Below are 27,768 nucleotides of genomic sequence, written 5' to 3' on the forward strand. Positions count from 1 at the left end.
GAGTTGGATTCCCTGGAGCTAGAGTTATGGGTAGCTGTGAGTCACTGCCCGATGTGGGCTGAAAATTGAACTTGGGTCTTCTGCAAATGCAGTGAGCACTTTTAAAAGGATTCACGTCTCTAGATCTTACTACACAGCCCTGGCTGCCCTGTAACTCACTATTGTAGACCACGCTGTCTTCAACTCTGCTTCCGAGTGCTGGGATTAATTCATGTGCTACCCTACTTGGCAGAAATCTTTTTTCTAAAAACCTAAGTTATAAGGTTAGGTGTGGTGGCACATGTCTATAATCCCAGCACTCCAGAGTAAAGGCAGGCAGATCTCTGTGTGTAAAATATATATATATATATATATATATATATATATATATATATATATATATATATATAATCAAAATGGGAGGAGGGAGAGCTGGAGGGCTGGCTCAATGGTTAAGAACACTTGTTCTGCCGGGCGTGGTGGCGCACCCCTGTAATCCCAGCACTCGTGAGGCAGAGGCAGGCGGATCTCTGTGAGTTCGAGGCCAGCCTGGGATACAGAGTGAGTTCTAGAACAGGCTCCAAAGCTACACAGAGAAACCCTGTCTCAAAAAACAAACAAACAAACAAAAACACTTGTTCTTTCAGAGGACCTGGGTTTGGTTCCCAACACCCACATGGTGGCTCATAACCATCTTTAACTACAGTCCAGAGGATCCAACAGCCTCTTCTGATCCTTGGGCACCAGGTACACACTTGGTGCACACACACATATGTAAAAACACTCACACACATAAAAAACAAACCTTAACCAAAAAAAAATTTTAAGGGTATGTGTTATGGCACATGCCTTTCATCCCAGCACTCCTGAGGCAGAGGCAGGAGAATCTCTGTGAGTTGGAGCCTCGTCTGCAGAGACACAATAGCCAGTCAGGATTACACAGACACTGTCTCAAAACAAAGTAACTATTATTATTATTATTTTGTTGTTGTTGTTGAGATAGGGTTTCTCTGTAGTTTTGGCTCCTGTCCTGGAACTCTATAGACCAGGCTGGCCTCGAACTCACCGAGATCCGCCTGCCTCTGCCTCCCAAGTGCTGGGACTAAAGGCCTGTGCCACCACAGCCTGGCTAAAACAAAATAATTTTTTAAACAAATCTAAACAATGGGGCTGGAGAGATGGCTGGGGCTGACAGCACTGGTTGCTCTTCTGAGGACCTCAGTTAAGTTGCCAGCACCCACATGGCAGCTACAGTAGTCTGGAACTAGTTCCAGAGGATCCAACACACTCTCTGGCTTCAAAAGGCAATGGAGATGTGGCACACAGGCAAAATATGCAGGCAAAACATACACATCTTTCTTCTTGTTTTAGAGACAGGGTTTTGTTGTTTTTAAAAAGTTCTATTCACCAATAAAGACTTGGGAGTCAGATGTTGGGGTGAAAACCTGCTAGATCAGAGAAGCCAAGAAGCAACCAGCTGACCTTGCATTTTGGCCAGAGACCTAGCAAGGGAGCGTCTCTCCATCAGTCCCAACCCCCCAAAAACAAACCACTCCAAGTCCCTCCTACTTCTGTGCATCTATCTATCTGCATTCTGGCTCCTCCATCCTCTCCTTGGCTAGGTCCTGTCAACTAGTCACTGGCTCCACCCCCAACTCAAGGTTAATTTTATTAACAGTCTCACAGTGCAACAGAGTCTCACAGTGCAACTGGGTTTCTCTGTATAGCCTTGGCTGTCCTGGTACTCTCTGTAAACCAGGCTGACCTCAAACTTACAGAAATCCACCTGCCTCTGCCTCCTGGAGTGCTATAATTAAAGGTGTTCGCCACAGCCACTATCACCACCAGGACATTAAAAAACAAAACAAAACAAAACAAAAACCAGGCAGGGTGGTGGTGGCGCACGCCTTTAATCCCAGCACTCTGGAGGCAGAGCCAGGCAGATTTCTGTGAGTTCGAGGCCAGCCTGGGCTACAGAGCGAGATCCAGGACAGGCACCAAAACTACATAGAGAAACCCTGTCTTAAAAAACAAACAAACCAAAAACCAAACCAAACCCTCACAATTTATCAGGAAGTGGTGGTGCACACCTTCTATTCCAGCACTCGGGAGGAACCCTGAGTTGGAGGCCAGCCTGGTCTACAGATCAAGTTCCCAGACTGCCAGGGCTACAAGAGACCCTGTCTTGAAAGAGAACAAACAAAGCATGCCTCCTCATGGTGGGATTTAGGAGAGTACTTCCATCCCTTCTGCATCAGCCTTTCCTGTGCTTTTCCAAGCGGGCCAAAGGGCCTTGGAAATTCTCCTCTTCCCGAGCCCCAAATAAGCAGCACACATATTGACTTTTGGTCAAAATTAGTAAACTTTATTTAAATTTCAAAAAAATAACAGACAAAAGGCAGCTTAAGCTTTGTTCTTCCAGATCATTTGTATGACCCAAAGCAGGAACTAGCCTTCGGAAGTTAAAATGCCTTTAATCCCACCCAATCAAATCCCAGGCAAGCAAGACCTTCACTGTGGAGTCAGGCATGGACTAGTGGGGTGACAAAACCCTGCAGCTGTCAGTGAGTCCCAAGACAGCGCGAGTAGAGGACAAGACGAAAAGCGCCATCAAAGGAGGGATCCAGAACTTCCAGAGGGTTCTGTCACAAGGAGTTATGTACAAGGGACCCAGGCTAGGGTCTCAGCCTGGGGGAAGAGACTGCACAGGCCCCCGAGGCTGTCTGACCCTAACCTGCCGCTGCTGTGCCCCGCTCACCCTCAATTTTCCTCATCGCTGTCGTCCGGGCTGATGGCTGGGCTGGTGAGGCTGTAGGTGGGGCTAGTGGGCGAGTAGCCAGGGGAAGTGGGAGAGTAAGTGGAACCCTTGGGAGAGGTGGGGGAGTAGGTGGGGCTGGTGGGGGAGTACTTGGGGGAAGTGGGGGAGTAGGTGGGGCTGGTAGGCGAGTACTTGGGGGAGGTCGGGGTGTAGACTGGAGAGGTCGGTGAGTACGTAGGAGAGGTCGGGGAGTATTTTGGGGTGGTAGGGGAGTAAGTGGGACTGGTAGGAGAGTACTTGGGAGAAGTGGGTGAATATTTGGGGCTTGTAGGTGAGTACTTGGGAGAGGTAGGGGTGTACTCTGGTGAGCTGGGGCTGTAGGAAGGACTGGTTGGGGTATACTTGGGTGAAGTGGGGCTGTAACTTGGTGAGCTGGGGCTGTAGCTCGGAGAGCTTGGTGTGTAGGTTGGAGACTGTGGCGTGTACCGCGGGCTGGAGGGGGAGTAGCTTGGCGAGGTGGGGGAGTAGCTGGGTGAAGTTGGGGAATAGCTTGGAGAGGTCGGGCTGTAGTTAGGGCTGGTCGGTGTGTAGTTCGGACTAGTAGGTGAGTAGCTAGGTGATGTTGGGCTGTAGCTGGGTGATGTTGGGGTATAATTGGGACTAGTTGGAGAATAGTTAGGGCTGGTGGGTGAGTAACTTGGAGAAGTTGGTGAGTAGCTTGGAGATGTTGGAGAATAGCTTGGAGACGTCGGGGAGTAACTGGGGGAGGTGGGAGAGTAGCTGGGAGACGTCGGGGAGTAGCTGGGAGACGTCGGGGAGTAGCTGGGAGATGTTGGGGAATAGCTGGGAGAAGTCGGGGAGTAGCTGGGAGATGTTGGGGAGTAGCTTGGCGATGTTGGGGAGTAGCTGGGAGAAGTCGGGGAGTAGGATGGAGATGTAGGGGAGTAGCTGGGCGAGGTGGGTGAGTAGGATGGGGAGGTGGGCGAGTAGCTGGGCGAGGTGGGGCTGTAGTTGGGGCTGGTCGGCGAGTAGGATGGGGAGGTGGGTGAGTAGGAGGGCGAGGTGGGGGAGTAGGAGGGACTCTGGGGTGTGTAGCCCCCAGGGGAGCGCGGCTCATAGGCAGGCGATGTTGGCGAGTAGCTGGGAGACATAGCACCACCTGTAGGGAAAAGACGAAAGGAGATGAGTGATGGAGAGCCTGGCCCAGAGGGAGGAGTGAGGAGGAGATGAGCAGAGCAACTCACCTGGTGAGGGGATGTACGGGCTTGAGGGTCCAGGGGAGCCTGGAGAGCCTGGGGTGGGAGACCAGGCCGGAGAGTAACCCGGGCTGAAGCCACTGGCGTCGGATGCAGCACTGGGAGAGAAGCCAGCTGCTCCCGGGGTCATCCCACTCCCTGGAAGGAGAACAGGAGGAATCAGTTGTAGCTCAGTACTGTTCCCAGCCCCAGAGCCGCTGAAGTCCCATGGTCCTCTTCTGGACGAGGCTACTCACCAACACTTGGGGACCAGGCACCGTAGGCTGGGGTTGCACCCTGGTTCCAGGGTGTCATTGCAGGAGATATTCCTCCCATTGGACTGGGTGCAGAGCCAAAGAACATGCCAGTAGCTGCAAAGAAGCCCAGAGCAATCATGAGGAGCAGCACTCAGGGACTGACAGCACCCTCCCTCCCTCCCTCCCCCACCTGTCCTCACCCACCCACCCTCCAGAGACCCGGCCCGTTCTACACAGCTGAAGCCAGCCCTCAGACTCACGTCCAGCAGCCCCCAGGCCAGGAATATTGGTGGGGATCTCCATGCCATATTTGCACTTTTCAGCATCAAGCAGGAGGTCAAAACAGCCAGTGCCAGCTGGAGCAAGCTGGCCCAGCATGATGTTCTCAGAGACTCCCTTCATGGGGTCACTCTCCCCGTGGGCAGCTGCTTCCATAAGCACGTCCACCTGCACAACAGAAGGACACACCAGCCCTTCACACAGTGCAGGGCAGTGCCAGCCCACTGCACCACCCCTCCACTCCGGGTCCCTCCTCTCAAGCTCCTTGGAGATCATCACCTTTACTAAGCTGGGCATGGTGGCCCAAGGATTTAGTCCTAGCACTTGGGAAGCAGAGGCAGAAGGATCTTTCTGAGTTCAAAGCCAGCCTGGACTCCACAGTGAGTTCCGGTCAGGGTTACATAGTGAGACCCTGCCTCACACACAAATGATGGTGACAACGATGATAAAACTGTCATTAGCAGCTGGGCCTGACTCATGCTTGCCTTGTCACCAAGCCCTCAGAAGGCTGAGGGAGGAGGGTCCCTGAGTCTAAGGCTAGGCAGGGTTACATAGTGAAGTGCGCGCGCGCACACAGACACACACACACACAGACACACAGACACACAGACACACAGACACACAGACACACACACACACACACACACACACACACACACACACGCACGCCCTTAGTGGGTTGCCATTACCGTTTCCTCGAAGGAGCATTTCATGAGTGGTCCAGTGTCCTGGCGGTTGACTCCATGACGAGTGATGGCCATCAAGTGGCCGCGACAGGTCATGGTGTCACACAAGAGAGCCAAATGCCGGTAATTGACATAGGAACCATCAAAGGAGATGACATGGTACAGTTCCCGCTCCAGGGCCTTCCGCACAGCCTCAATGCCCAGCACCTGCCAGAGGTGAAGGAAAGAGTCAAGACCAAGTCGGCTCTGTTCATCTCCCTGATCCCGTCACTACCCAGACTGTCAGGAGGATAACAAGGGCCAGCCCACACTAAATTAAAAAAATGGACTCAGAAAGCCATAGCATGGAAATCAGGAGTGGGGAGCCCTAGAGAGACTTCCAGGCTTCCTGCTCTGTGGGCTCACCGTAAAGATCTCCACGATGTCATTGGAAGTGGTGCGCACAGGGTCCACATCCTTCTCACTCAGCACCCGCATCAGGCTCACACCATCAGTCTCCAAGATCCACTCTTGCAGGGCCTTGAACTCTCCGTCTTCTGTGATGATGATCTTCTTCTTGTTGTCAGTCTGAGGTAAGTGCATGTACACCTGGAGAGACACCGTGAACTCCAGTCAGGTGAGGTGGGGCGCAGTGGGGGCAGCTGGCCATGGGGTGGGGTAGGGGAGAAGGTTGAATGCTGACCTTGCTAATCTGCTCGATACCCTGCAGGGTCATATCTGTCAGCATGTTGGACTCAATACACCGCAGGAAGACATCATCGTCCATCTTATCCACCACCTCTTCCTCCTGCAACAAGAATGAGGTCAGGAACCCTATCTAGACCTTTGGTCTCAACCCTGGTCCCTCCCCAAACTACAACCTTCCCAGAAAAAAAATTGCTTCCTTGGCTCCACTGAGACGCTTAGCTTTTTAAAATAACTTTCAAGAAAATTTATTTATTTACTTTATGGTTGAGTGGTTTGTTGCCTGTATGTCTATGTACAATATACTTGCATGGTGCCCTTGGAGCTCAGAAGGCACCAGATACTCTGGAACTCAAATTACTGATGATTGTGAACCACCATGGGGGTTCTGGGAATGGACACTGGGTCCTCTTTAAGAGTAACAGTATTGCCGGGCGTTGGTGGCGCACGCCTTTAATCCCAGCACTCGGGAGGCAGAGCCAGGCGGATCTCTGTGAGTTCGAGGCCAGCCTGGGCTACCAAGTGAGTTCCAGGAAAGGCGCAAAGCTACACAGAGAAACCCTGTCTCGAAAAACCAAAAGAGTAACAGTATTCCCCCACCCCACCCCACCCCTCACCACAGGGTTTCTCTGTATAGTCCCAGCTGTCCTGGCACTTGCTCTGTAGACCAGGCTGGCCTTGAACTCTGTAGATTCACCTGCCTCTGCCTCCTAAGTGCTGGGATTAAAGGTGTGTACCACCACTGCCCAGCTTGACAATTTTATTTTCATGTGTATGGGTATTTTGCCTGTATGTATGTCTACGTACTATATGCATTCAGTGCCCCTAGAGGCCAGAAGAGGGCATCAGATCCCTTGGAACTGGAGTTACACATGGTTATGACCCAACATATAGGTATTGGGAACTGAACCCAGGTCCTCTGGAAGAGCAGCCAGTGCTCTTAACCACTGAGCCATCTCTCCAGCCCCCAAATGACTTCATTAAATGGATATATTGTATAATCTATCAAGATATGCTATTACTTTGATAATTCCTCAGAGTCAGTAGCTGTCAAGTTCTTCATGCCATGCAGCCAGGCATGGTAAAGCACTCCTACAATCCCAGTAATGGGCAGACGATGGCAGAAGATCAACAGTTTAAGACAGAGATATGACTTAACATTAAGGAACCCTGGAGTGGCTGGAGAGATGGCTCAGTGTTTTAAGAGCATTTGTTGCCCTTTCAGAGGATTGGGGTTTGGTTCCCAGCACCTGCATGGTGGCTCACAATCACCTACAATTCTAGTGCTAGGTGATCCAACAGCTTCTTCAGACCTCCAAGGACACAAGGCACACTTGTGGTGCATATACACATGGAAACATCCCCACACACCTACAATTAAAAAAAAAAACAAAACTTGCTGAGTGTGGTGACGACACCTTTAAAATCAGCACCCAGGAGGCAGATGGCTCTCTATGTATTTGAGGCTAACCTGGTCTACATAATGAACTCTAGGACAGCTGGGGTACAATGTAGAGACCTTGTCTCAAAAAACCAAAAATACATAAATAAATTTAAAGAACAAAAAATGGAGTACTAGGTCCAGGTGTGGTGGTGAACACCTTTAATCTCAGCACTTGGGAAACAGAGGCAGGTGAAATCTACAAGGTTCAAGACCAGCCTGGTCTACACAGTGAGTCCAGGACAGCCAGTGCTACAGTAAGATCTTACCTCAAAAACAAATAAATGAAAGTCCTAGGAAAAGCAATTTCTTTACAGGGTTTTTAACCTTAGAGCTAGTAAAGAATACCATTTTCTTTTTTACTTTTTGAGATAGAGTCTCACTATGTATCCTTGGCTCTCCTAGACCGCACTCTATGGACTAGGCTGACCTTAAACTCACGCATTTGCTTGCCTCTGTCTCCCAAATGCTGAGATTAGTCTGTGTAGCTCTGGCTGTCTTAGAACTCATTTTGTTGATCTGGCTGGCCTCAAATTCAGAGTCGTACGCCACCACACACAACTATTTATTTATTTATTATGTACAGTGTTCTGTCTGCATGCACACCTGCAGGCCAGAAGAGGGCACCAGATCTCATTATAGATGGTTGTGAGCCACCATATGGTTGCTGGAAATTGAACTCAGGACCTCTGGAAGAGCAGCCAGTGCTCTTTTAACCTCTGAGCCATCTCTCCAGCCCACGCCCAGATATTTTTGAGCCAGGGTCTTGCTATGCAGTCCAGGTAGGGCTCAAACTTGTTATTCCTGTCTCAACATCCTGATCTGGAATTACAGGTATGTTTCACTACATGTGGCAAGACTGCCTCTTTCTGAACTCTTCATTACACTGTAGGTCTGGGTGTTACGCTTGCATGTGTCTGTGTACTGCATGCATGCAGGGAGCTCAGAGGCCAGAAGAGGGCGTCAGACCCCCTAGGACAGGAGTTGGAAGTCACCATGTGGGTGCTGAGGACTGAATCTGGGTCCTCTTGAAGAGCAGTCAGTGCTCTTCAATTTTGAGTTATAGCTCCAGCTCTGCCCCATTTCTGTGACATGGGGTCTCACTCTCTAATCCTGGTTGGACTGGAACTTAAGAGATCCAACGTCTCTATCTCCTGAGTATTGCCAAACAAAACAAATGCTAAAAATCTTGCTATACTCATATAAATGATCAGTCCAATACTAAAACTTGACTGTTCTAATTAAGTGGACTTATTGTAACTGTTTGATCTTGCCAAATGTGGAGATACAGGCTTTTCACTGTTTCAAAGATTTTTTTTACTTACAATTTGGACTTTCCCTCCTTTATCTACCCAGATGCAACTCTCCAAAGTAATGCTCTCAGTTTTCTCCCACTTTCTTGACTTGAAATAGCTAAAAATCAGAACTACCCAAATTATAGATGGCACACACTTGTAATCACAACACTCCCTCAGGACCTTAAGGAGGGAGGGCCGTGATTTACCTAGGCTAATGGGCTACACAGTCAGAACCTGACTCAAAACTACAAAAAACAACAACAACAAAAAAAAAACAAACAAACAAAAAAAACAAACAAACAAACAAAAAAAAAAAACAAAAAAAACCACATCGCTACCACCAAAGTAAGGTTCAAGGGAATCTGGAATATATGAGCCATGTAGCTAATTCCAGACCAGCACAACCTCTCAGGAGCCATGCCCAGGCCCAAGTCACTAGTCAAACATGGATCCTTACGTCTACTGTATCCCATTTCCCAAGAACACAATAATTCCTACTATCCAATCTGCCCCCAAGGCTGAAGTCTCTACTGCTTCAGGCAAGCAAGCTGTAGGAGGAGCTCGGGAGGAGAGCCAGGTGGCAGAGTTATAAGCACCCCTTTTCCACTGCATTCTGTTGTCGCTCTGGATGCTATTGTGACTTTAAAGATTTTGTTGTTGTTGAATGTTTTGAAAATCATTATTAACCAACTGTTTCCTATTAGGTGGGTGTGATTGGACCTTCAATGCTACTCACATCTTTTTTTTTTTTTTTTGGTTTTTCAAGAGACAGGGTTTCTCTGTGTAGCTTTGGTGCCTTTCCTGGAACTCACTCTGTAGTCCAGGCTGGCCTCGAACTCACAGAGATCCGCCTGCCTCTGCCTCCCGAGTGCTGGGATTAAAGGCATGCACCACCACCGCCTGGCGCTACTCACATCTTACTGTTAGAGGTTACTAAGTACAATTTAATGATTTTCAGGATACATCACTTTCCTCCCCGTGTTCCGTCCCTTTACCTCCTGCATCTTGTTTTCATCACTGTTCATAATGCGGATACGAAGGACCAACTTCTCTGCGTTATCATCATTGAAGATGCAATTCAAATCATCGCCAAAACCTGGCAGAACAGTAAAACACCATGAGAAAAACCATATTTCACCATTCCCCAGTTTCATTTCATTAGCAGTTTTTCTCTCAGAGGGAACTCTTTTGGCTAATTCTTCCTCACGGATACCTTTCTCATAAACACTTCTGTAGAAAGAGGAAAAGGGGGTTGGGGAGATGCCTTGGGGGTAAGAGCACTTGCTCAGTAAGCATTAGGACCTGAGTTTGGAGCCCCAGTACCATATAAAGTCAAGTAAAATGTGGGGGAGGGGAGGTGGGGAGGGGGAGTGGATGTATCCTAGAGACTCATTGGTTATACAGCCCCAGACAAATCAGTGGGTTCCAGGTTCAGCCAGAGCTTATCTCAATAACAAACAGATCAACACTTATACATATATATGTATAAGTAAACAGATATACATTTATATATATGTATATGGATGTATGTATGTATGTACACATGGTGGAGAGTGATAAAGAAGACACAGCCAATGTCAACCTTTGCCCTCCAGATATGCAAGTGTGCTTGCCCCTCACAAATGGATGTACACTGCACACACATGCATATGCACACACCCAGACCAAACCCAAACCACATTAGAAAGAGAAAGAAGTACAGAGAGGACCTGTAGGATTTAAGAATCCTGGAAAAGCCCTGTTGGAAAGCAGGTGTTTACAGGTGGTAGGTGACTCTCAGGACGCAAGTGAAGTAACCATGAAGTAGAAACCTAGGTGGGACATCCCTGGCAGCTGCCTGCCCAGCCTTACCTGCGTTGATTTTTTCAGCAATCTGCTCCATGGTGAGCTTCCGATCAGTCATGTGCTTGCGGTCCAGCTCCACACGCAGGAGCCAGGGGGATATTCGGGCCACATCAAAGTCAGGCATCTCATAGTACACGTTCACCCACTCCTGGTCCTCTGCCACCACTGTGCTCTGGGGGTTGGGGTCATAATAGATGGCTGTGTTGGCTGTCACCTTTCTCAATGTTGTATGTTCCAAGCGGCACAGAATGTCCTAGGAAAAGACAGTGACCCATGACATGACACCGGGGTAGCTCAAAGGCCTCGGGAAATCCTCAAACGGAAACATTTTTGATTCAACCTCTTCTTGCCAGGCAGTCTATTATTCCTACCTTGGCCCGCTCCGCATCTCGAGCAGACTGGCCTAATAGGAAGACGGTGAGCGAAGGGGTCTTTGGCTTCTTGGAAATATTGATGAGCTCCTTAAGTCGAGGTACACCCAGCGTCACGTTCTTGGCAGACACACCAGCATAGTGGAAAGTGTTCAGAGTCATCTGAGTGGCAGGCTCTCCAAGAGACTGTGCAGCCAGAGCGCCCACCATTTCTCCAGGATGGGCCTATGGAAAAGGTGGCATCAGACAAAGCCTGTCTTGCAAGTAGTGGGACGCAGTCAGAGTGAGCCTATTTGTTAATTATTAGGAAACCCGGGGAAGATGAGTGTAGCAAGGAACGGATACTTAAAACTTAAGTCTTACTTGATTATTTCCTTTAAAAATCTTCAGTTTATAACCTATCACTTCCCCTCACTTTGGGATATGTTGCATACCCAAAAAAGATACTATTAACATGCCAAATGCATTTTTTTCCTCTAAAGAAAATTTTATGTGTATGGGTGTCTTGCCTGCGTGCATGCCTGTGCAGCATGAATATGCTGATGTACATACACAGAGGCCAGAAGAGGGTGTTAGATCACTGACTGGAGTTACGATTATGAACCATCTTGTCGGTACTTCGGATTGAACTCAGGTCCTTTGGAAAAGTGGCCAGTGCACTAAACCCCTGAATCATCTCTCTAGCCCACATCTACAGTCTCCATGAGGCCTATAGTGTGAATGTGTGAGTTCATGCATGCCATGGCACATGTGGAGGTCAGAGGACAACTTAGAAAAGTCAATGCTCTCCTTCCATCATGAGGGCTCATGGAGGTTCTGGAGACAGAACACAGTTTCTCAGGCTTGGTGGCAAGCACCTTTACATATTGAGCTTTTTTTTCTCTGTGTAGTTTTGGTGCCTATCCTGGATCTCACTCTGTAGACCAGACTGGTCTCAAACTCAGAGATTCACCTGGCTCTGCATAGACTGAGCTATTATATCAGCTCTGTTTGATCTTTCAAAGATTATTTTGTTTATTCTGAGTCATTTGTATTTTCATATAGTGATTTCATTAGGATCAACTTGTAAATTTTTGCCTTAAAAGCCCATTGGAATTTTGGTAAGGACTATGCTAAGTTGGGGATTAGTGACATTTAACAACATCTGAATTTTCCAATCCAAACATCGGGGCTGTCTTTAAGTGATTCTTTCAATGGTGTTGTATTTTCTATTATTATTCAAACTCAAGAGATCTGTCTCTGCCTCCAAAGTGCTGGGGCTAAAGGCAAATGCCACCACGTCCATCTAGTTTTTTAAATGTGTGTAGGTATTTTACTTACATGTATGTCTGTGTACCACTTATTTGCCTTAGGTGCCTATGGAGGTCAGAATAGGGTATTGGCTCTCCTAGAACCAGAGTTACAGACAGTTGTGAACCATCATCCTACATGTTGGGAATTGAACCTGGGTCCCCTCCAGAGCAACCAATGCTCTTAATTACTAAGCCATCCATCTCTCTCCAGTTCCATTATAATGTCTTTCTATCCTCCCATTATTCTGTAAAATCCTCAAAGACAGTGAAAACCTGTTCTAGTATCTGCAATCTCTTTCTTACTAACTTCTTTTATTTCCTATATTTGCCTGAATTAGAGTTCTCATACAGTAGATATTCTAGGAAAATAAAAGACTGTTCCAATTTCATATCCTAGTCATGACACTTATTTCTGGAATAAATACTGCTTGATGGTCACTTTATATGAACCTCAGTTTCTTTCACATGGGACTGGCAATTCCTCAATTTTTTTATTTTATTTTATTTTATTTTTTTGTTTTTCGAGACAGGGTTTCTCTGTGTAGCTTTGGCACCTGTCCTGGAACTCACTCTGTAGCCCAGGCTGGCCTCGAACTCACAGAGATCCACCTGCCTCTGCCTCCTTTGTGCTGGGATTAAAGGCGTGGGCCACCACCGCCCGGCTCAATCCCTCATTTTTAATGTTGCTGTGATATAATGATATAGCTGTTCATAGCAGCCTTGCAAAGATATCAAGCAACGTAGAGAAATGGGCCATTGCTAGGAACCAGAACAGCCAATAAGCAAAAGGAAAAAAAAAAATCAAGGCCAACATTGAAGAAGCATGAACACTCACAATGGCTTGGTTGAACTTGGACTCTATCTCCCCGAGCAGCCAGTCAAAGGCCTCTCCACTTAGCCGAAACTCCTCGGCCATGCGTCTCGAGCAGAGCGTGGACCTCAGGTGGATGTTGAAGAGCAGTGTGGCATTCTCCTGTGCCTGCCGACTCAGTGGGTCATCCCCGTTCACAATCACCAACTTCTTGCTCAGTTCCTTGACTCCTGGGGCCCAATGAGGTAAGGAGATTGTCAGACCAGGCCATAGCAGCTCCAATCCCCAGTCTAGCCCGGAGACATCAGAGCAGGCACTACTTACCCTCTACCACTTTGATGGGGTGCAGATCAGAGGGAAGGCGAGGGTTGATGTGGAAGATTTTCTGAGCATTCCAGATCATACGCAGAAGGTTACAGGGGAGGACCACCTGAGGGAGGAGGGATTGAAGGGAGGACTGTTAACAGGACAGCTGTGCACAGTAGGACCTCTCTAGTCTAGCACATCCCATTTATATGTACCTTGCTGTCACCAGTTGGGAAGATGACCCTGAGCACTTCCCGATCCTCACGCATCCGTTCAAATTCCCGCTCCAGCTCATTCTGTATGTGTGCATTGCTCAGCACATCCTTCACCAGATCCTCCTGGAGAGTGCGCCGCAGGGCCCTCTCATTGGTATAATCAAAACGGAACCTGGAGGTGGTAAGGGGTGAGTGAATGAGAGGACACACTGGCTCTGGGTTCTCACCCCCATACGGTATGGCGTGAGGTTTTCAGATGTGCGCAGACAACTGGGAACAGGGCTTTGGAGGCAAAGGATCTTGTACAAGGCCATGGGGGTCAGCTAGTGGGACCTAAGTTTGTACCATCCCTTTATGTGCTGCTCTGTACTACCTACCACTAGGGACAAAACAGGGTCAGATCTCAAATCTGCCTCTACAGCCACTCTCTTCCCACATAACAACTATTTCAAAGGGACGGAGAAATGTTGGTGCTAAAAGTAAAGCCCGCTGAAAGATGCATTAGGTCACTTCTCCAAGGGGAATAATTTAACTCAAGCACTAGGGCCCAGGGTGGGGATCATCTGCTTGCCCGCCTCCTTACTTCTTCTCAAAAGCTTTGTTAGAAGGTTTGAGTGTAGCCAGATTCTGGAACTCAACGCTCTCGCCTGCTAGGCCATCCTCTCCATAGCGCAGCTGTACCACCTGGTTGATGGAGTTCCGCACAGTTGCATCATATTTCACCATCACGGACTCCATGGATTTTATCAGCCTTCGCTGAATATACCCTGGGAAAGGGAGTCAAGAGGAAGACCTGAGGCAAGAGGGCTACACAGCTTAAAGATACAGAAACAGGAACCTGTAGCCCGAGAACTGCACCCCCACGTGCACTCCAAACAGGCCTCACCAGTCTCGGCAGTCTTAACGGCTGTGTCGATGAGACCTTCTCGTCCTCCCATGGCGTGGAAGAAGAACTCAGTGGGTGTAAGACCTGCTAAGTATGAGTTCTCTACAAAGCCTCGACTCTCAGGACCATAATCATCCTTGATAAAGTGAGGCAGAGTCCGATGTTTAAATCCAAATGGGATCCGTTTGCCCTCCACGTTCTGCTGCCCAACAACAGCAATGACCTAGGAAGTAGAAACCACAGGCTGCATAAAACTTCCCCTGCCTTAAGCTTAAGAATTTATGCCAGGAATGGAGGTGCATGCCTGCAATCCCAGCACTTGGGAAGAGGAGACAGAAAGTTACTAAGTTCAAACTCAACAGAGGCTACACAGCAAGAACATGTACTTAAAGAAAAAAGGCCTTTCCCATGGGAGTGGCCCTTGTTTCAAGGCCCACACTGCAGCGGTGGTAGGGGGAATTCCACTTTCCCACACCAAAGCACACACAAGGCCCCTGTCTCCGTGCAGACTGGAAAGACAGTCCTTACCTGAGAGATGTTGATCTTGGAGCCCTTCGCCCCAGACACCACCATGGACTTGAAGTTGTTGTACTCAGACAGGGATTTTTGGGCAGAGGAGCCGGTTTTGTCCCGAGCATCATTGAGGATGCGATTCACCTGATTCTCAAATGTCTGACGTAACGTGTTCCCTGGGGTGGGCTCCAGCTCATTGTTATGAGCCTTCTCAATGACCTAGAGACAGAGTTTTCATTGACCCATGCTCTTGTGGGTGTTAAGTTCAAAGTTCCTAAGAAGCTCTTCTCTGCCCGGCCTTCCTTCTCACCTCTATTACATCTTGTTTAGCCTTCTTAATGGTGTTCTGGATGTCTTGGTAAGTCTTGGAATCAGCAATGGAATCCCCAATGCCAATGGTATGACCTAGGAAGAAAGAAAAGCATTAGCAACAATCAATCATTTTTGGACTCTTAGGCAACCTGGGAGGAGTGTAAACAAACAAACAAACAAATAAAAAGGGTAAACAAGCCAGGTGGTGGCGGCGGCGGCGCACGCCTTTAATCCCAGCACTAGGGAGGCTGAGGCAGGTGGATCTCTGTGAGTTCAAAGCCAGCCTAGTCTACAGAGGGAGATCCAGGACAGGCACCAAAGCTGCACAGAGAAACCCTGACTTGAAAAACAAACAAAAAGAAAAAGGTAAAGAACAAATGAGGAAAAAGTCTCATATATGATTCGGAAGAACGTGCTATACTTGCCCTCAATGAGGAGCCAGTTGTTAATGACAGTCTGAATGTTGGAGTAGAAGAGGCGAGTGATGTCATGACCCATCTCTAGGTAGGAGATGTGGACCAGAGAGCCTGCTGAGGTGCCCAGGGACTTCTTACAAAGGATGCCCATGATAAGCTCCCCATTCTCCACCACCACCTGTGGACAAGCACGCACTCAAAATGTTGTTCTCATTCCCAAGTCCAAATTCTTTATCTAGATACCCAGAAGCCAGGCCTTACTTTGGTGTCTCCAGGAGAGATGTGCTTGTAAGGGCCACTGTCTTCATCATCAGGATGGGTGCTGTGGGTACGGATGCAATTGATGTGACCAGGTATGATGAGGGAGAAGATCTGCTTGCCTGTCCACAGCGGCCGGGGCTTGAGGATAGCTGGCTGTGGGACTTTCCCATCCCACGTGGAGAGGAACATTAAAAGGTTCATCACTTCACCCTGTGAGGTCAACAGCAGGAAAAGAAAGAACAGGGGAGGACAAAGTCAGACTGGAAGGTTCAGTATCTCAGGAATATTTGGGAGGCTGCCATGCCCAGCAAGAAAAACCACATTTTGGAAGCACAATGATGCCAGAAGTGTCTTGCAAATTTTAGTTTAAAAGAAAAAAAATTATAGTAAGATCTTATTTTTCTTTTAATTAGGAAAGAAGTAAAGGCAAAAATAAAGAAGTGATAAAATAAAAATTTAACAAGGACATACTTTCCCCTCATTTTTACTTTATAGACAATACATAAAATTAAAGAAAAAACACTGTAGCTCTCCTTCCCTGGTTCTTACATACTCTAAGACCCTTTTGCCCATCAAAGACTAGTTTTCATTTGGATCACATACCCGCTCCAAGAAGACATCTCTCTTCGTGAATTTGCGTACTGCCGTGAGCGTGTCTTGCACAATACCCATGACAGGTCGATTGCTCTGAGGGGTGACAATCATTCGAGGCACCATGGCCAACTCCTGGATCTCTGCCCGAGTCTCCAGAGACTGTGGCAGGTGCAAATTCATCTCATCCCCATCAAAGTCTGCATTGTATGGAGTTGTCACGCTGTAGCCAAACAGAGAAAGAATGCAGAGTTGGAACTATGTCATCAGTGACATTTAACAGAATTGCCTGGCCTGTCCCCATCTCAGCTTGATTTCCCTCAGGTGCAGAACTGACCTAAGATTCAAGCGAAAAGTAGACCAGGGGAGGATGCGGACCCGATGTCCCATCATGGACATTTTGTGCAAAGTTGGCTGACGATTGAAGATAACAATGTCCCCATCACACATGTGCCGTTCCACCTGGTGAGGTACAGAAAAGGCTCACTGAAGGAGGCACACTAGATGGAAATGACAATGGACCTAGTCTCTTGTACTGGTGACAGTGTGGTGTTATTTCACTGAAAAATACATCAAACACACTCCTTTTACGCGGCCCTAGTCCAACCAACATCAGGTTACTAGGGACAATAAAAAGTAGCAACCACCAATCCCATGGAGCTCTCTCCCCTGCCATATACAATCTGACATGGGCTGATAGAACCCCATTCCGTTATCAGTGGCTGGCAGGACGACTGTGTCAGCAGAACCCTTGTTTTATAAAACAAGAGGCACCCAGTATCAAGTGCCACACACCAACACTAAGGAGCCTGGGGCAGGAGGAACATGAATTTGAAGTCCAAGAGCTACTGGGCGGTGGTGGTGCATGCCTTTAATCCCACACTTGGGAGGCATAGGCAGGCGGATCCAAGGCCAGCCTGATCTACAGAGAGAATTCCAGACAGACAGGGCTACACAGAGAAATCTTGTCTTGAGAAAACCAAACCAAACCAAAAAAAGAAAAACTACCCCAAACAAACAAACACTAAAATTGAAGTCTGAGAGTTCCAGCTTAGCCTAGGGTATATGGTGAAAACCTGTCTCAAAAACAACAAAAACCCACACCACTCCCCCTACCCTAAAACAACCAACCACTCAACAAGCTTAAATCTAGGCCAGACCCCATTCTAAGGGGACTTCCTGCTCCGGTAGCAAATGAAGGGTCACACCCTATTACATGCCTTATAGCCAGTCTGCAGGTGTAAGTCACTGGGTTTAGGATGGAAACGCAAGTCAATTCGATCACCGTTGTCTCGAATGATGTACTTGGCTCCTGGATACTGGCTGTTTCCCCTGCGTACTAATTCCTGAAGCCTAAGAAGGAAAGAAGTATGAAATGAACAAAACACTTTCCAAAAAGCTTCCATTCCCACCTTCATCCCCAAACCTCAAGGAGATGCCAAACATAGCCCTCAGTATCTCCTGGCCTCACTCCAAGCTGTCTCTTGCAGACGAGGAAGGCACACTTCTGCCATGTGCCCCACCCCCTGCCTTGGCACTATGCACACCTGTCGATGTTGAAAGGGGTGACAATCTCCGCGAAGGTCATGTTGGCAGCGATGGAGCGGGGCACGCCGACTTGGTCGATGGACAGGTTGGGGTCAGGGGTGATGACCGTGCGGGCTGAGAAGTCCACGCGTTTGCCCATCAGGTTCCCTCGAACCCGCCCCTCCTTGCCCTTCAACCGCTGCTTCAGGGACTTGAGGGGGCGGCCGGACTTCTGCATGGCCTGTGAGAAAACACGGCAAGGGGCACCCAGGTAGTCAGCACTGGGTTCTCCTCAGTTCTGCCCCTTACTGGCCCCACCCTGGCTCCAGTCCGTAAGGGCAGGGCTACGCAGACGCACACGGGGCAGGCCGGGCAGTTCATTGTCCACCATGGTGGCCACATGGAACTGGAGGAGTTTCACATCCTCTGCGATGACATGGGCAGCTGCGCCATTCTGCTCATTTCTCCGCAGCTGGTTGTTGATCTTCACGATGTCAGCCAGTTTGTGAGTCAGATCGTCCTGAGCAAGAAATCAGCACCATAGTCAGGCCACCACTGACTGGGTGCTCAGCACACAGGAACCAGGCACACAGTGTGATCCCTCACTCGACCCTGGGAGACCACGTAAGGGCATCTTTAAAGGGTACACTGCTATCAAGTGGAGAAGCATTTTCAAACTTAGATTAGTCCACCTGGCCACCACAGGTGTATCTGACCCACCCTCTAGTCACCGTCCTTTCCCAGATACCTAGCTGTCCACCCACAATGCAGTCCTGAGAGCAGCTGACCTGGTTGCGGGCAGACCCCTGCATCACCACAGCTGGTCGCACAGAGAGAGGCGGCACAGGCAACACTGTGACAATCATCCACTCAGGCCGGGCATAGCGAGGCTCCATGCCCAGAACAAAACACTCCTCATCTGAGATGCGTTTGAAGATTTCATGGACTCGTTCTGGACTCAGCAAGATCTTCTTCTCCTGAGAGTCTTCATTAACATGCTTCCATTCAGCATACAGCTCCAGGCCAGAGCGCCGGATCCGGGGCTGGTACCGTCCACAGCCACCATGGCCCTTCCAAAGAGAAGAACCATCAGAACCTAGCCCGGGTCATTCCAACCAGGCCAGTACATCCCACAGGTCTGTGTCCTTTCACTCCGGTCCCTGTCACCTTTTCTTTGGTCAGATCCTCATCCCCCTCGGGCTGCTCCACACCAAACTTGTTATCCATCTCCTCTCCACCTTCGCAGATGTTTTTGCCCTTGCAAAGGTCATAGACATGTGTAAGACGTTTCTTGGGCTGCCCCTTAGATTTGGCCAGGATGTCCTTAATCTTCGGGTTGTTCTGAGGGAAGAATAGAGGAGGGTCAATCGAAGCTGCCCCCATGGCCACCCCCCAGCTAGCAACTGCCCTCCCAGACTTGGGACCAGTGCCCTACTCACGGAATCCACGAGCAGTTTGGAGCAGAAGAAGCAGACGCAGCGCAAAACCTTCATTGTCTTCACCAGGAAACCCACATGGAACACAGGCTTGGCCAGTTCGATGTGGCCAAAGTGGCCGGGACACTCAGTCATGTTACCTGTGGAAACACATACTGACACTCTCTTCAAAGTTCCCACCGACCTCAAGAGACTAGGTTTTTAGGTAGTCATCCACTCCTGGCTTTAAGGACCTAAAACTGTTCCATCAGGGATTCCTCTGACCCCAGCACTTACCTGCACATGTCTGGCAGCGGCCAGTCCGCTCAATAACCCCCTGCCTTGGATCCATTAGTCCCCCAAGCTTGGGGCGACCTCCCTCGGTTGTCTCTGGGTATTTGATGCCACCCTCTGTCACAGACATCCGCTTCTGCAGAAGAGAAAAGCCAGCACCAACTAAGTAGGATCCTCGCTTGCAGAGCTCGAGTCCTGCACTAAAGCCCGAGAAAAACCCCACACTGCTTCCTCACCCAGTATGAAAGGGGAGTGTCAGCACAGCTGAACTCGGGAATACTAAACTCCAGTACTACAGCTCAGAAGTATGTCCCAGCCACTGTGTGTGTGTGTGTGTGTGTGAGAGTTGGCATGTGTTCCTAACAGAGTGCGAGCCTCTAGTGTTTCCTATGGGACAGTCTTGCTGTGTAGCTCATGGTGGCCTCAAACTCCAGATCCTCCTGCCTTTCTCCCAAAAGCTAAGATTACACGTGCATCACCATGCCCAATTCCCCTGCCTCTAGCTAGCACCGGAAGCTCAGATATCTCTCTGTGTTAAATTCTGTACTATGCCATCCACAGGCGTTAACATAAAAAGGGATGTAAGTTGCTTCAAGAGTGGGGTGTCAAAACCAAAAATATTGTCTTTTTCTTCTCCAAAGCTGAAATCACGCCAACAACTTTCTGACACCCTGGCAAAACTCTCTGCACCTGCAATGTGCCTGAGAGCACAGGCCTGCTGTCAAGACATATCTGCCAACCCTTAACATCAGTTCCCGAGGAGGAACAGGGCACCTCATCTCTTCTTTAACCCTATGTCTGCCACTGACTCCTAAATTGCCAACACTTCCATGTCCAGGTGGAAACTGATTGTAAGCAAGGACAACCAGGCACTGTATAGTTGGCAGAGTAGAAATGAATGGCTGAAGTCTCAAGAAAGGTGGAGCCAGGACTCAATGGGGTCAGTTCAGTGAAGAGAACTAGGGGAGCTCAGGAGATACGGTCTTTTTATGTCCGTGTGTATGTATGGGGAAGAGGATGTAGTCTTGGGGTCAAACCCAGGGCCTCAAGCATGCTAGGCAAGCACTCTGGCACAAAGCCATATTCTTGGTTTGGAAGTAGCTATAGTGATCAAGGCAATCTTGAGTATCCTCTCACACAATGAAAACCAGACTTTTAAATCAGGCAAGCTCTGGTCCACCAGCTTCTAGAGGTATATAGGTCAACTAATTTAATAAAAGCTTCATTGAGTGTTAACTCTGAGATACAGACAAAACTTGTCTTGATGACTTCTTCTTTCTTAGATACTAGAAACTCCATATTGTATGAAGTTATTATTTACTCAAGCCTTCAGTTTCAAGTAGTCAGCAGAAGTGAAACCCAGCATTCTCTAGTCCTAAACATAGGCTCATCCCACTCTCCCTTACTATAGCAGAAACAATGATATTCACTCTTTTTTTATTTTATTTTTTTGAAACAGGACCTCACTAAATAAGTAGGCCCTGGCTCCCCTTGAACTTAGAGATCTGCCTGCCTCTGCCTCCAAAGCACTGGGATTGGTTAAAGGCACGCACCACCATGCCCAGATCATTCATTCATTTTAAAGACAGAACTAGTATAACATAGACTGGCCTTGGACTCTCTATGTACTCTATGATCTCAAACAAGCTGAGCCCCCTGGATCCCATTCATGAGCTTGCCAGCTAAATGGCAAGCTCCTAACACCTGTTTGTTAATACTAAACTACACTGTTTAGAACTATTTGCTTACATAACAGTTATGCTCACTTGACTATAATCCTTGAGGGTACAGATCATGCTCTACACACACACACACACACACACACACACACACACACACACACACACACACACACACATGCGCGCGCGCGCATGCGCGCGTGCCTCACTGTGAAGCAAGCCCTAAATGGCTGGGAACTAACAGTATGGACTAGGACAGCCTTGAATTTATAAACACTGCCACTATGTCTGGCAGACTTTTTTTAAAAGATGTATTTTTATGTGTTTGAGTGTTCTACTTGCATGTATGCATACATACTGCATGTGTACTTGGTGCCAGACAGGCCAGAAGAGGGCACTGAACTACCTGGAACTGGAATGAAGGTGTTACAAGCTGTCATGTGGGTGCTGGGAATTAAACCTAGGTCCAGTAGCCAGTGCTCTTAACCACTGAGCTCTCTTTAGCCCCATGGTAGCATACATTCTTTTTAATTTTATGAGTATGTATGTCGTCTGTGCATGGGTATGTGCTCATGAGTGCAGGTGTCCTCAGAGGTTAGATCCCCTTGGGGCTAGAGTTATAGGCAGTTTGAGTCACTTGTATGGGTAACTCAGGCCCTCTCCAAGAACAGCGTATGCTCTTAACCACCAAGCCATCTCTCTAGTCCTGACAACAGACATCTGCCAATTCAAAGAGCCCTCTGTAACTCAATTTCTACCCCAAAACTGAGGAACACTACACAGGGAGCCCCTTATTTACCCATCTTCCTTCCCAAAATAAAGCCATGTAATTCCCTCAAAAGCAGGTTCTCTCACTGAACCTGCAGCACACCAATGTGGCTAGACTGACTAGCTAGCAAGCCCCAGAGACCCTCCTGTCTATTTCCTCACCACTGGGATGCCAGGAGCACACCCCTACACGTGGTTTTTACATGGTTATTAGGGACTGAAACTCAAGTTCTTTATCATATGAGCTATCTCCCCAGCCCCAAATGCGGTATCATTTGTAAAAGGCCAGGCATAGTGGCTCATGCCCTGTTATGCTAGCATTCAGGAGAACAAAAGAGCCCAAGTTTAAGGAAAGCCTGGCTTATGTAATGAGTTCTAGATCAACTAGGACTACATATGAGACCAAGTCTCAAAAAACAAACAAACAAAAAGCCTCACCTGCATACCATTAGGTAATTTTTTTCACTGTATCTGCTCACAACACCTCCAAAAAAGATCCATCATTAAGCAAGGAAACCCAAACTTGAGGCCAGCCTGGTCTACAGACTGAGATCCAGGAAAGGTTCCAAAACTACACAGAGAAACCTTGTCTCGAAAAAACCAAACAACAACAACAACAAACAAACAAACAATCCTTGGGATCAGATAAGCTAACACCATCCTTATTTCTTGCTCCAAATCTGCTAGGCCTTAGCAACTGCTAAAACTGCAACTCTGTGGTGGGGTGCAGTGGCATGGGCCTGTAATCCCAGCAATGAGATACAAAGTCTCAAAAACAAACAAACAAACAAAAAACTGGAGCTAGAGAGGACTCAGTGTTTAAGAACACATAGTAGAGAGCCAGGTGTGGTGCACACACCTTTAATCCCAGCACTCATGAGGCAAAGGCAGGCAGATCTCTTGAGTTGGAGGCCAGCCTGGTCTATAGAGTGAGTCCCAGAACAGCCAGGGCCACACTGAGAAACCCTGTCTCAGAAAACAAACCCAAGCCCCAGGCATTGCTTGCGTATGACTGGGGAGTGGATTCTCAGCATCTATGTCTGCTGGCTCACAACCACTTGTGTGCACACGAGTGCAGGGCATCCAACACCATTTCTGGCCTCTCCAGGCACCCCACGTTAACGTGGCATACACACCCCAAATCTTTTATTTTTATTTTTTGGCAAAACACTTGCATTCAGCTCCAGGGGATCTGTCACCTCTGATCTCTGTGAGCACCTGCACCAGTAGACACACAGCTCTACGCTGACATATACACACACAATTAAATAAAATTACAAACAAAAAAGCTAAACCAAACAAAAAACCAATTCGGCTTCACAAAGATATGATGTCATTCAAAGAGATCCAGCGCCATCTAATGTTGAAACTGGACCACGTGCAATTAGTAGTTCACAGAGCACCTGTGCTTCTCTCCAGAGGGAGAACAACCCCTATGCCCCTGTGACTTTGCCTCAAATGTGACAGCCTTCTGGGAACATTGGATTTCGTTTATTAGGATAGTCTTGTTCTATTATAAAGACAGGACCTAAGTTATTCAAGAAGGGTTTTTATTAGCATTTACTAATATAATATTTAAGTGACTTAGTTGTCATTTTCAAATGTTAAATAATCCTTTCAAATGTATATTTGTACAACTATTCACTTATTTACCCAAATAATTTTAATTACATGCCAGTCAGTACCAGGAACTACTGGAAATGCTGGGTAACAGCATTCTCTGGTGAACAAGTTAAAAAAAAAAATCCTCTAAGAGTGACAGGCTATTAAAACAGAGGGTAAGGGTTCCAGAATAAAGGATGCTATTTAAATGGTCAGGGCAGACATCTAAACACAGACCACACTGACATGAAGAACGAGGCATAGAAGAGGTCTGGACAATGCTATTCCAAGCAGCAGAGACAATGATTAAGTAGCCCCTGAAGCAATAAGAAGCTTGTTAAAACACAAGCAGGTCAGAGGGGCCAAAGGAAAGCAAGGGGACTAGAGAGACGGCACAGTGGTTAAGAGCGCTTGTTGCTCTTGCAGAGGACCCGGGTTTGAGTCCCAGCACCACACAGTAGGTCCAGTTCCAGGGGCTCCAATGCCCTCTTCTGACTCTCCCAGGCACCAGGTACACTTACTGTGTACATACATCCATGGTGGCAAAACATTCACACACATAAAATAAATCTAAACAATATTTTTAAAATTTTCTTTTTGGTTTTTTGAGACAGGGTTTCTCTGTGTAGTTTAGGTGCCTGTCCTGGATCTCACTCTGTAGACTAGGCTGGCCTCGAACTCAGAGATCCGCCTGCCTCTGCCTCCTGAGTGCTGGGATTAAAGGCGTGTGCCTACACTGCCCGGACAGGAAACTCTTTTAACCTGTTATTAGGAAGCTTTTTTTTTTTTTTTTTTTGAGTTAAGGACCAAAGGGGAACCGTAGCGCCCCACCACTGAGGTGACCTCTAACCCTGGTAAACCAATGAAGAACTGAATGGACACTTGTTCTACTTCTGCCAATGTCTATTCACACAGCCCTCATCCATTTCTTAATGATGCAGAACTCCTTTTTTTCCCCCAAGACAGGGTTTCACCGTAGGTAGCCTTGGCTGGCCTGGAACTCACAGAGATCCTCCCCCTTCTGTCTCTAGAGTGCTGGAATCAAAGGCGTGCACCACCATGTCTGCCCCTAACTCCTCTGTGTGTTAACAAATCCAGTTGAGGCTGGAGAAATGGCTCAGCAGTCCATCAGAGGACCGGAACTCAGACCCCAGCACCCACACTAGGTGGCTCACGGGCCTATGTATCTCCAGCTACACTCTGACCTCCACAAACTGCCCGGGACCCACAGCCAAGCATATGTGCCTCTTAAAATTATTTTTAAAAATTTTATCTGTATTAGTGTTTTGCCCGCACACCGAGTACACACAGGGCCCAGAGAGGCTAGAAGGCATCGGACCCCTGTAACTGAGTTACAGATGGAGGTGAGCCACTACTGGGGGCCTCTCAACGAGCAATAAGTGCTCCTAACTGCTGAAGACATTTTTTCACCTAGCCTAATTTTTTTAATTTTGAAAAAAACCTAACCAAACCAGGTATGGTGGTGCAAACCTATACTCTCAGCACTCAGAAAACTAAGGCAGAAGAGTCACCATTTCCAGGGCAGCCTGGACTCAATAGGGAGATTCTGTTTCTTTTTTCTTTTTTGGTTTGTTTTCGAGATGGGGTTTCTCTGCATAGCTTTGTGCCTTTCCTGGATCTCGCTCTGTAGACCAGGCTGGCCTTGAACTCACAGATATCCGCCTGCCTCTGCCTCCCGAGTGCTGGGATTAAAGGCGTGTGCCACCACCGCTCGGCGAGATTCTGTTTCAAAACACCAAGAGCTGGGGATACTGGAGCTAAATGGTCAGAGCACTTGCCTACCATGCACAAGACAGATTGACTCTGAGCTCCAGTAAAAACTGAAAAATCAAACCCTGTCCATCAAATTTCAAATTGTTTCCCAGTTTATTTATTTACTTTAAGATTTATTTATTTACTATGTATAGAGTGTTCTGTGTGCATGTATACCTGCATGCCAGAAGAGAGCACCAGATCTCATTACAGATGGTTGTGAGTCACCATGTGGTTGCTGGGAATTGAACTCAGGACCTCTGGGAGAGCAGGCAGTGCTCTTAACTCCTGAGCCATCATCTCCCCGGCCCCCAGTTTATTTATTTATTTTTTTACAGAGTGGCTCATAATCTGCCTTACTCTTTCATGTACAACACTCAGCTTATTATCAGCTTACCATAAAATTTACCTTTATTTAACTTACTAATGTAAGTGTTCCTACTCTGGTAGCAGCTCCCCTAAAAGCCTATGTTTTTTGGTGTGTTATTACTTTGTTTAAATATTTATCTGGAATTCATTCCGTGGTCTGGGTGTTCTGAAAATCAATGCAGGTTTTTCTAGTTTTTGTGAGTTCTGCCATAGTTGAACTCTCTCCAACAGAACTGTCTCAGTCCAGAAACACAGCCATTTAATTCCATTCTCTCCTGTTAGTTCAGCAGGAAGAAGTCCCCAAAAGCTATCCCCTAAGAGTACCCCTCTATGGTCACTGCTGTCTATCTTCACCCACTTCCCATCAGCTCTTCACAGATCTACCATACATGCCTACCATTCTGTTTATAGTTATCCAATGGTTACTGAAATAGAATTCTCACTCTAGCAGGGTTTACAATATTCCAAGCTTCTTCAGCATACTTTGTAACACTAACCCCTCACCCACTAACCCCTGCCCCAACATTGGCTTTTCCATCTCTAGGATACAAGTTTATTTCTCCCTCAGTTCCGTAACACTCGTTTCCTCTACCTGAAAATAAACCCTTCCTTCACAATCTATGGCTTCAAGGACTGATACTCTTCATTTCTCAGGTCATGTCACTTCTTCTGACAGGGGGCAAACCCCGACATCATTCAATTTCAGTGACTTTTTACAGAATTTCCTTGTTTCAACTGTATTCTGGGCACTTAATTATTTTTGCTCTTTCTTTTTATTCTTGTGTCTTCCCTGCTGTTTTCCCACAGAAAATGTTCTGGACGATGGGGCCCTGGTTACATTGTTCAGCTGTGTGTCCCTAGGGCCGAGGGACTGTCACATACCAGAGGGGTTCAACATTTGTGGAAGGAGAAGAAAAAAAACAACTTGAGACTCCACTTCCTATCCAAACTTTCAACGATCCGAATCTGGACAACTCCAAAGTACGGAATCATCTTCTCTGCCCAGCCAAGCACCCATCTCAGGCAGAGCAAGCCCTAAGCCTGCTTCGATCCCGGCGTAATTTTGGGAGCCTGAAGACTGGGCCCCGCACGACACCAGCGTCGTCGGCCCATCCTCCCTGAGGATCCCCCGAGGCACGGGAAGGAGAAGGGCAGAGCAGCTTACCAACTCATCCGGACTCAGGACTCCGAACTGCACTCTCTTGATGGTGCGCAGCGGGCATGCGCTGTCCCCGGAGGGGGGGCCGCCCCCGTGCATGGCGAGGTAGGCGCGCTGCGCAGGCGCAAATCTCGCTACAAAAAGCCTGCGCCACCGCCGCCTAAGTGCTCAGACCTCGTCCGGGCGGCCACCGGGAAAGATCTCCCGGAGAAGAGAGGGAAAAGGCCGGAGGGGGAGGGGGAAGGTGGGGGAGGGGAGGAGGCGGGGAAGCCAAGAGGGCGGAAAGGAAGCCTCTTCTCCCTTTCCGGAGATTTTTTTTTTCGGCTGCCCCAAAAGGAAACAAAAGAAGGGAGGAAAGGAGGAGGTTTTGGGAGGGAGGAAGAAGAAAAGGGGTAACGAATAAATAAGTAACCGGGATCCTGAACGGCGGAGGTTACGGCAGTTTGTCTCTCCCCCTCCCGGGAGCCACCTTCTTCTCCAACCGTCCCGGCCGCGCTCTCGGCGCTTCTGAGGAGAGGACCGGCTGAACGACGCCTTTTATAGACTCGCCCTTGCGCCCCGCCCCTTCCTTTCCCGCCCTCCCTTGCGCTACGGGGCCGCCCGCGCCGGGCCGCACGGAGCGCGCGGGCCGGAGGCGTCGACCTCGGGCCCCGGCTGGCGGGTTGGGTGTTCTTCTGACGTGACAAGAGGAGGAGAATCTTCCTGATCCCGCCGCCTGCCCCCGCCGGCTCCCCGGGCGCTCCGGC

General features: G+C 48.2%; 1 protein-coding gene across 1 annotated transcript; it reads right to left on the reverse strand.

The window, feature by feature from the left end:
• Positions 1-2,322: 2,322 nt before the first annotated feature.
• Positions 2,323-27,653, reverse strand: Polr2a (RNA polymerase II subunit A). The gene is made up of 29 exons (XM_006973434.4): positions 27,029-27,653; positions 19,676-19,808; positions 19,403-19,539; positions 19,131-19,304; positions 18,752-19,033; positions 18,322-18,483; positions 17,984-18,204; positions 17,657-17,789; positions 16,774-16,898; positions 16,449-16,659; positions 15,846-16,055; positions 15,594-15,762; positions 15,167-15,261; positions 14,872-15,075; positions 14,344-14,566; positions 14,041-14,224; positions 13,458-13,629; positions 13,261-13,366; positions 12,961-13,166; positions 10,834-11,058; positions 10,469-10,715; positions 9,613-9,713; positions 5,877-5,981; positions 5,600-5,782; positions 5,198-5,401; positions 4,490-4,676; positions 4,230-4,343; positions 3,982-4,131; positions 2,323-3,896 (listed from the first exon to the last, which is right to left on the reverse strand). Exons 1-29 carry the CDS (start codon positions 27,119-27,121, stop codon positions 2,740-2,742), a joined length of 5,913 nt encoding a protein of 1,970 aa, XP_006973496.1. The 5' UTR covers positions 27,122-27,653; the 3' UTR covers positions 2,323-2,739.
• Between the last annotated feature and the right edge of the window lie 115 nt (positions 27,654-27,768).

This window comes from Peromyscus maniculatus, chromosome 8 (genome assembly GCF_049852395.1).
Source record: "Peromyscus maniculatus bairdii isolate BWxNUB_F1_BW_parent chromosome 8, HU_Pman_BW_mat_3.1, whole genome shotgun sequence".
Lineage (NCBI taxonomy): Eukaryota > Metazoa > Chordata > Mammalia > Rodentia > Cricetidae > Peromyscus > Peromyscus maniculatus.